Source organism: Rhododendron vialii, chromosome 9a (assembly GCF_030253575.1).
Source record: "Rhododendron vialii isolate Sample 1 chromosome 9a, ASM3025357v1".
NCBI lineage: Eukaryota > Viridiplantae > Streptophyta > Magnoliopsida > Ericales > Ericaceae > Rhododendron > Rhododendron vialii.
The window spans coordinates 26,618,688-26,628,322 of NC_080565.1; the positions used below are offsets into that span (position 1 = coordinate 26,618,688).

Here is a 9,635-nt window from a genome sequence, read left to right on the forward strand (position 1 = left end):
TGCTTCTTTTTTTTTTATAAACACGTCCCTTTTTTGTTTTCGTGTATTGTGAATTTATAAGATTAATCTTTTATTTGTACACTCAATGGTAAATTCTTATTTGAAAAAAGACAAAAAGTAGTTATTAAAAGAATGTGTAAAAATCAATTATCTTAAAAAAAGGTAACGAAAAGTAAATTATATGAGGTGTTTTTTGGTTAATCAATCGATGTATAGTCCAGCAACGTGACAATGAAAGCTTTGGATTAGGAATAATTCGATAGCTCCATCCTATTTTTGCCTCTTCTTTTGCATTAAAAACTTCAGGCATGAAAGCTTTTTCCATGACAGCTTTTTGAATCTTCTCCAGAATCCTCCGTCCTCTGATATACTCATCTGTAAGCGCCCTCTCTCTCTCTCTCTCTCTCTCTCTCTCTCTCTCTTACGGGTTTTGTGTTTGTAAATGTCGCTGCTTTTATTTTTCTCATTTGGTCCTCCGTGATTCTTTACTTAAACACCCATTGTTGATCTTGATGAATGATGGCAAAATTCGCGTATTTTTAAGTGATTTGTAATTGGTTTGCAAGATCACGCTATACCCATCTTCTGTAACCTTTTTTTTTTCCGTTGCAGTTTCTCCTTTCCTTTACCTTTGTTTCATAAGGTGGTTTTGTTTGTTTCTTGTGAAAGATTTCCTCCATCAATGAGGACATTTCTCGACAGAACCATTCGAAATCAGACAATTCTTTTTTTATAACTCAGGTGTCTGGGCCAGCTTATGCCTAATCTCACCGTCCACTTGCGGGGAGCCCAATCGAAACCGGAGCAATTGCTCCGCATAGACTGGCCCAAAGAAATTGATAACATCTATAAGATTTTGACCCCAAGACCTTAGGAGGGAGCTAATCTCTAAGTCTCATCTCTTGACCGCTAGGCCAACCTCTTGGGGTTAGAAATCAAACAATTGCGTGTGTGTTTAATACTTGGTTTTAAGAGAAAATAACAACGAAGCTAATAAGCTATAATTGGATCAGGAAAGAAAAGAGATAAATTCACCTACTTTGGCTTATTCTCAAAGGGTGGATACCTTTTTGTCTCCATTGAGGGGAACTCTTCCTCTCCTCCACTCCCAATGCCATCAAAGGCAATTAGAAATCTGGAATTTTGATTAAGGGTTCAAAGAGCACTCTTACATGGATTACAACACGTAATTGTAATCAATTACTAGTAATAATCAGTTTTTGGGGCAAAGGCTGTGAATAGAATTTTGTGTTCTTTTTGTTTTTGCAAATGAGGTGTCCAAATCTTCGCCCTGACTAATTTCGGGTTCATGTAGTCCCCAGCCAGAACCGGCCTTAACAGTTTGGGACCTTAGGCGGCTTGTAACCGTGGGCCCCCAATCATTTCATGGCCAAATTCAAACAAATAGATATCATGAAAATAATTTAGAAGCTAAAACATCCTAGTATTTTTGCTTCAGGTTCTAACTAAATCGACACTGAAATAACAAATCAAAAGAAACTAAGTATAAAGCTGCAAGAATACAAAACATTGAAGGAATTGCAACAAAGTGGTTCTGTATTTTCTTTTGTATGTTTTGTATAACATCAATGTTTTGCTTAAGATTTGCAAATTGATTTCATTGTTGTAGAGATAGCACTTTTAGAATTTTGTTTTTGGTTCTGAGTTCAATCCTAAGAGCAAAAGGAAAAATGCTTCATGCGAAAATGCTTTGCCCATTGTGGCATCACACACTTCTGCTTAAACATGTCGTTGAATTCTTGAAATAACTGTTGAAATCTGGAATAGATGGAATATTTTATATCTGATACTTATGCTCAAGTAGGGGCCTTTTTGGAAAAAATTGTGATAATCTGTTGGTGATAATTTGACTATTATTTATGCGGCTATAGTTGGTGATAATCTGTTAACACAAGGCACGGCTCATGAGATTTTCCAAACTTGTCGTTGTCTCATTGTTTTCGAACTATGATCCTTTGTCAGAGCTGTGATTTAGAAATCATGTTCTTTCAAAGACTCAAAATGGAATTTCCTACGTATTGCAATTGGTGTTATTGAAAGTATCTTATATCTTGTTTAATATGCCTTATCCTTCTTTTTGATTCTTTGCAGATACATATACTGTTCTTAATCTTGAAGTTGACAGGAAAAGATGTTTCGGTATTTGACAGAATTGTATGATAATAACATGAAGCCGAGCACAGATCTATTAAGTGCAGTGGTGCCATTGATGAAACTTCTTACCCTTACGGTTGTAGGACTAGTTCTCTCTCATCCAAGAACTCAAATCATCCCTAAAGCCACGTTCAAGCTACTCAGCAAACTTGTTTTTGCTCTTTTCTTGCCTTGCCTTATCTTTACGCACTTGGGTCAATCTATCACACTCAAGAATTTTGCACTCTGGTGGTTTATCCCTGTTAATGTATTGGTCAGTACAGCCCTAGGTTGCATCCTAGGGTACTTAGTAGTGATCATATGTCGACCACCTCCACAGTTCATCAGATTCACCATTATAATGACTGCATTTGGCAATACTGGAAATCTTCAGCTTGCTGTTGTTGGATCGATCTGTCACAGTAAGGATAATCCATTTGGACCTGACTGCCATCGCAAAGGCGTGGCTTATGTCTCTTTTGCCCAATGGGTTGCTGTAATTCTTGTTTATACCCTTGTTTATCACATGATGGAGCCTCCTTTGGAGTATTATGAGATAGTTGAGGAAGCCGTTGAGATTGAGGAACACCGGGAGGGGAATGGTAATGATGTTAGCAGACCTCTTCTAGTAGAGGCTGAATGGCCGGGAATCGAGGATAAAGAAACCGAGCATTCCAAGACACCATTCATTGCCAGGATATTCAATAGCGCAACAAGTGATACACAGACTGGTTTTCCTGAACTTGATCTTACAGTGGAAGAGGGTGGGAACAGTCCCGAGTCTGTTAGGTGTTTGGCTGAGCCTAGAGTGGTGAGAAAGATGAGAATTGTTGCTGAACAGACTCCAATACAGCACATACTTCAACCACCAACAATTGCTTCTCTTTTAGCTATCATTGTTGGAATGGTGCCTCAGATTAAAGCCTTATTCTTCGGAGGTGATGCTCCGCTGTCTTTCATATCAGACAGCCTAGAGATCTTGGCCGGTGCCATGGTGCCCTCTGTAATGCTTATTCTTGGAGGTATGCTGGCTGAGGGGCCAAACGAGTCTAAACTTGGCCTTCGTACTATGATTGGTATTACCGTGGTGAGGCTTTTGGTGCTTCCTTTGCTGGGAATTGGAATAGTGGCGTTGGCCGATAAACTGCATTTTCTCGTTGATGGCGATCAGATGTACAGATTTGTACTTTTGTTGCAGTATACAACACCTAGTGCCATCTTATTGGGAGCAATTGCGAGCCTGAGGGGTTATGCAGTTAGCGAGGCTTCTTCTCTTCTATTCTGGCAGCACGTATGTGCGCTGTTCTCACTTTCCCTCTATATTATCATCTACTTTAAGCTGCTTATTTGAGACTTGCATAAACCTCTATGCTACAAGATACACTGGGAGACCAGCTACCGTGTGAGTGGTTTCTGATTGTGGCGTCTCCTTTCTGGTTGCGGTATAGTTTTTGTATTTTTGAATTAAAGCCTCTTATGTACTTCCTCCAAGTAGGTTAGCACGCTTTCTTTGTGGAGAGGGGTTGAAGATTCTCCTTGCACAGTTAATATTTTCTGTCAAATAAGTGAATATGAATCCAACTTACAGACATGTTCTTATGGATTCAGCTAGTTTCCATTTTCAGACAAACTTGGGCTTGATCTACTGGCTGTTTGCTCGTACTGTCGTACATTGTGTGTCAATGAAATGCTTCAGTGGACAGAGCAGCTTTTGAACAAATTTAACAGTCAGTTTTATTCAGTATGTTCATGATTATGGTGTCCTTCTTCTTGTTTTTTAATGACCACAGGAAATTTGGTTGGCTTTGATTGTATTTCCCAGATCAGAAAGCTTCCGAAGTTCTCTTACAAAACCAGTTCCTTGTTTCGACATGAAATGCGATTTTTAGGTAAACAAACATGTTACTGTATTAGTCGAACGCCTACCCCTGTGACAGTTTGATCAATGCATCTACATTTGTCTAATATGCGATGTTATAACTCCTGTTTTAGAAGGTCTTGAATTTGAGTCTCATTATCATGGCTATTCCTTGTTATCTTGTCATTGACTTCTTTGTTCATGGGTGGTTTGTGCTGCTAAGTCATTCTAATTGGCTCTTCGCGTGCGAGACAAGATCGCGCATGAAGGGAGGGTTTTAGCTTTGACATATGTTATAGAACTCAGTTCCTCAATAGCTTAAGCTATCGGTCTCTAAAGGAGGGATTTCATTGCATCTCCAATTGTAAGCCGCTTTTCTTGCCAAAGTCGTTTTGGTCTTCGGTTTAGCAACATCTCCATGTAATCATATCTATTCTCAGTAGCAATGCGTTTTAAAAAATAAAAATGAAGCCCCATCTCAAAACTGACAATACTATTACAGTTGGAAGGGCATGTTATTGTTTGAGTAAGTGTCTCGGTAGACCGGAGTTACGAAGCTAGTACTTATTACATAACTATCCCTTACTCTTAGCCGCAGGCCACATAATCTTCTTTATCTCGCGGTCGATGAATCAAATCAAGGCTTTAAATTGATTGGAATTCTGCAACTTCAATTTTTCCACGACTTGGAAGAAGGGTTTTCCTCTTTTTGGCTTTGGTTCTGGTCACTCGGTCAAAGAAACAGGATGACCATTCCAAACATGGTTTTGTTTGTAAAACTTGACATGGCTTGTGCCTTTCTCTTTGTTTCGTGGAAAGATCGAAGGGCATGAAGTATTCAAATGAGTTCCTTTTAGCCCCGAAGGTTAGTCCAATTAGTTGGTGAATTTTTTCTCCAACACAATTGATCAGGATTCAATTTTTAGGATTAGGTTATAAGAAAATAGTTTTTGGTGAATTTTCCAATCCCGGCATGGACGCTTTGCTTTTAACCGGATTGAAGAGGGGATTAGTCGAGATTCGCATAAGCTAGCCGGACACATCTGACCGTCAAAAAGAAAATGAAGTAATTCAAATGAGTTCTTGTTTTTGAAATTTTGATTTCCTTGCCGTGCCTATAACGTGACATGCACGGGACTTTTGTGTGGTCGTTGTTCCAAGCAATTGACCCAAAATTACTTTAGCTTTTTTTAGATGGGAAAGACGATTGGCCTTTCGTTAATAAGTCTCAAGATTTTTGTTTCTGTCGGTATTTGCTTATCTTTTTCCTTTTTTTATTTACTCCAGCCTAGGGGATTTGACATGGGGTAGTGAGATTTGAAATCACCACCTAATGCACGAAAGTGCAGAGTGTCTGTTATTGGACAACCGCTCAATTTGTTCATAGTTTGTTTTCAATTATCTCTTTTTTATACTCCCTCCGTCCCTTTTTAAATGTCCTGCTTCGTAACTCCAACTTATTAAAAAGACATCATCATTACACCTTTCACATCAACTTTTTCCTCCACTTTTCTTACTTACCCATCATCATTACACTTTTACTCACTAACTTTTCAAAATAAAATCTACTTTTAGGGACAAAATAGACAATACACCAACTTTTACCCCCCTAACTTTACAAAATGGACCCTTATTAAGGGACAGCCCAAAATGAAATACTGGACACAAAAAAAAGGACGGAGGGAGTAACATGTTTGGCTTAATTTAACCACACTTTTAATAATCTCCGAAAGACTAATCTCACCGTACATCTTCAATTCAATTCAATTCTTGTATCTCTTCCATTTCCTCCACGAGGCAGGATTCTCTATGCTCAAAACCCTTGTGCATCTAACTGAAGGGATTTTCCGGTCATTGAATTTAAAACATAAAACAAAATCACAATTCAACGGTTGAAAAACTCCTCAGCACAAAAAATTTCGGAACAGAAAATATAAGACCCCTTCCTCCACAGGGTTTAAATCCGGACAGAAGATTATACTCCGATAAATGGTGTACAGTGGTTCGAGAATATGTGGAGAATCGTAATGAAAGCAAAAGACCGGTGCTTTGTCTGCCACCTTTCCTCCTATACATATATTGATTCCATTCGTATGGTCCATGAACAACAAGAGCCCACCCCTAACTAAAAGAAGAGAACTATTTACAGTGAAGTTGATAACTTATCTTTTTCTCAGTGATGACCAATGTTCTAGTACCATGAGAGATGGGATTTTGGGGCCAAGACTATGGATAGCTTCTGGACCCCCATGTGTTAATTTTAACACCCTCTACTAATCCCGCTAATATATATAATATTTATAAAAAAAAAACTACTCCTTTCGTCTATTTTTAAGTGTTTCGATTCGTAACTCCAACTTATTAAAAAAACATCATCATTACATCTTTCACATTAACTTTTACCTCTATTTTCTATACTTACCCTCTATGGAGATATTATCATTACACTTTTACTCATTAATTTTTTAAAATGAAATTTACTTTTAGAGGTAAAAAGGAAAATGTACCAATTCTTACCCATTAACTTTATAAAATAGACATTTATTAAAGAACAATTTAAAATAAAATATTAGACTTTAAAAAAAAGACGGAGAGAAGGAGTACTAAAAGAATATTAGCAGCCCACCCTTACATTGGTCAAATCTATGCCCACCCTTGCTTCGGTCACGTAGTAATCAAATCTATGCAGATTGCAGAGGATCGCTGGTATGACTTTTTGTAAGATTCCCATAATATGCTTTAGGCTTCGTTTTCACTAAAAAAAAATTTAATATAATATATTGACTTTTATAAAATTATTTATACTAAACTAAAACATCCAACTCCAATGCATTGTCATGTAATTTGCACATTTTACTTAAGTAATGGTGATATCTCATATGATACTCAACATGTGTTACATAGATATATGGTCACCAAAAGATTAGTATTTCTTTTCATACGTCGATAATTTTTGTTCTTAAATGCGATACTTAAGTAATGAACAATTTGAATATTTTTTTCAAGGCCGGGATGAAACCCAAAACAATTTAGAGAAATGGTAGAGTTCATGAACACTTTTCATGAAAAGTGTCCATGAACCTCAACAAGTTATCCAAACCCTACAAGTTATTAAGAACAAAAAATAAGAGCACGAAGGTAGCTTAATCCATCATGTATTCATCTCATATCTATTAATTTTTCGTATCGTGGTTGTAATTGCATGTGCATGTAGCCTCCGGTCTATCTAGGGATGACAATTATGTCTGATCGACTTTGTTTTTTGCCTCATTTGGATTGAAGTTTTGGAGATTTTTTTGGGAATCGAGTCAGATTTGGAGGAAAAAATTACAAAAAAAAAAAAAAGTGGATTGGATCAAAGGCGGTTCCAAGTACCCAGCTCCTCTGGCTCGATCCCCATCCAATTCACCACCCCATTTTTTTATGGTATATATTTAATATGTTATTTACATATTAATTATTGTAAATTATTACTCACTCCGTTCCATTTTAAATTCAAAATATTGGGGTTCTTCAGCGCGTAGCCTATTAGTTGGAATATGTTGTAATGAAAAGTTTGATTTATTAATTTTTTTCAAAGGTAAATTTTGGATCAAGGAGGGGATGGTCAAATTCGTCTCCGCTTTGCCCAATGCCCCAGTTCTCATCCCTATGGCCCCGTTCAATTGCGTGAAATGGATAAAAAAATCAACTTTCTTGTAACTTCATATGTGTTCAGTTACAAAAAAGTTGTATGACCCATACTGAAAAATCTTTTCTTGCAAAATAGATTTTGCTAAAAAGAAAAAAAATTTAATTTTTCTGTAACACTTTTTGTCAAAAGAACACACAAAAAAATAAATTTATTTATCTTCACTTCACTTTATTTTTCCTGATAATTCATTTCTCACACGGCACACCCAACAGCCGCCGAACAAATGTCAATCGTCAATTGCCGTGAATGGACGACTCGGATTGGCACAACACGCCGCATAAACCCGCATGAAAACTCTGTCCCGGTTCGGATAGGATTCTCCAAAAATTCTTTTTATTGCTTCGAGGCATCTCTTCCCCCACCGCACAAATTCAACCCAATTAAAATAAAAAAAATGCTCCCTCCTTTCATCTCCATTAAAATTTTCAACAATGAAACTTCGATCCCTCTTCTTCCGCGTTTCCTGATCCTTTTGCCCCGCCTCCCGCCCTATAAAATCCAAAACCCTAATCTCTACGCATCCACACAATCTCTCTCTCTCTCTCTCTCTCTCTCTCTCTCCACCACATAAAACGCCTTCCTCTATCTTCCATTTCGCCCAGTACCCCTGACCATATATCTTCTCCCTAAATGCTTTGACTCCAACACCCAGATCAATCAAAACCCTTTTATCTCAATTCTTTAATTTTTTTATTTTTTATTTTTCCCTAATTCATTTCCGTTCAATCAATTTTTTCCTCCAACATGGCAATTGCCTACCCGCATTTCGTCGCCTCCGACAAACCCCCGGTGGTCAACCCACCCCGGATCTCACCCCTACCCTCCCCGCATCCCCCGCCGCCGCCGCAGGTGATCCTAACCCAAGACGAGCTAAAAAAGATCGCCGCCTACAAGGCCGTCGAGTCCGTCGAGTCCGGGATGGTCCTGGGCCTCGGAACCGGCTCCACCGCCAAACACGCCGTGACCCGAATCGGCGACCTCCTCCGCCAAGGCAAGCTCACCAACATCACGGGCATCCCCACCTCCCGGATGACCCATGAATTGGCTTTATCGGTTGGAATTCCGTTATCCGACCTCGATTCGCACCCCGTCGTCGACCTAGCGATCGACGGCGCCGACGAGGTGGACCCTCACATGAACCTCGTCAAGGGCCGCGGCGGGTCCTTGCTCAGGGAAAAAATGATCGAGGGCGCGTGCAAGAAGTTCATCGTGATCGTCGATGAGTCCAAGTTGGTTGACCGCATAGGGGGTAGCGGGCTGGCTATGCCGGTCGAGGTCGTGCCGTTTTGTTGGAAGTTTACGGCGGAGAGGCTCCGGTTATTGTTCGAGGAGGCGGGTTGCGTGGCGAGGCTTAGGAGGGATGGGGAGGGTGGGGAGCCGTCTGTGACGGATAACAAGAATTATATTGTGGATTTGTATTTCGAGAGAGATATTGGGGATTTGATGGTTGCGAGCGATAGGATTTTGAGGCTGCCGGGGGTCGTCGAGCACGGGATGTTTCTAGGCATGGCGACCACTCTCATTGTTGCTGGTGAACTAGGTGTTAAGGTCAAGAACAAGTAGAAAGTTCTAAGAGGTACTTTTTATTGATCAAGGCCAAATCCGGTACCTAACTTATTGAGTAGTTGTAGGCTTGTTATCTGAATTGTGCTTTTATGTAGTTGGAAAGACGAAAGCTCAAAGCTTTATTGCTTTATGATCTAGGCCGAATTCGGTACCTAACTTATTAGTAGTTGTAGGCTTGCTATCTGAATTATTATGCTTTTATGTAGTTGGAAAGTCGAAAGCTGGATGCTTTATTGATTTAGGACAATGTAAGAGGGATGAATTCCCGATGTTCTAGTATGAACGGATACGGTTATTGGAGAATTTCATCTCTAGTTTTGTTCTTGTCTTGAGACTATATCTAGTGAATATGAAATTTTGGAA

General features: G+C 39.1%; 2 protein-coding genes across 4 annotated transcripts; both read left to right on the top strand.

Moving 5' to 3' along the window:
- Positions 1-204: 204 nt before the first annotated feature.
- On the top strand, positions 205-3,919 carry LOC131302063 (protein PIN-LIKES 2). 3 transcript variants are annotated; one of them, XM_058328643.1, is made up of 2 exons: positions 205-377; positions 2,113-3,919. In XM_058328643.1, exon 2 carries the CDS (start codon positions 2,153-2,155, stop codon positions 3,503-3,505), a length of 1,353 nt encoding a protein of 450 aa, XP_058184626.1. In that variant the 5' UTR covers positions 205-377; positions 2,113-2,152; the 3' UTR covers positions 3,506-3,919. The 3 variants fall into 3 exon arrangements, with proteins under 3 accessions (XP_058184626.1, XP_058184628.1, XP_058184627.1); XM_058328645.1 differs by having other exon boundaries at positions 217-377; positions 2,172-3,919; XM_058328644.1 differs by lacking the exon at positions 205-377 and adding an exon at positions 570-587.
- Positions 3,920-7,924: 4,005 nt separating this feature from the next.
- LOC131302064 (probable ribose-5-phosphate isomerase 2) lies at positions 7,925-9,635 on the top strand. Its single transcript, XM_058328646.1, has one exon. The coding sequence runs from the start codon at positions 8,451-8,453 to the stop codon at positions 9,267-9,269; it is 819 nt and encodes a 272-aa protein (XP_058184629.1). The 5' UTR covers positions 7,925-8,450; the 3' UTR covers positions 9,270-9,635.

Excerpts from the sequence above, each read along its gene's own strand:
- LOC131302064 (XM_058328646.1), top strand. The coding sequence starts at position 8,451 with ATGGCAATTGCCTACCCGCATTTCGTCGCCTCCGACAAACCCCCGGTG.
- LOC131302063 (XM_058328643.1), top strand. The coding sequence starts at position 2,153 with ATGTTTCGGTATTTGACAGAATTGTATGATAATAACATGAAGCCGAGC.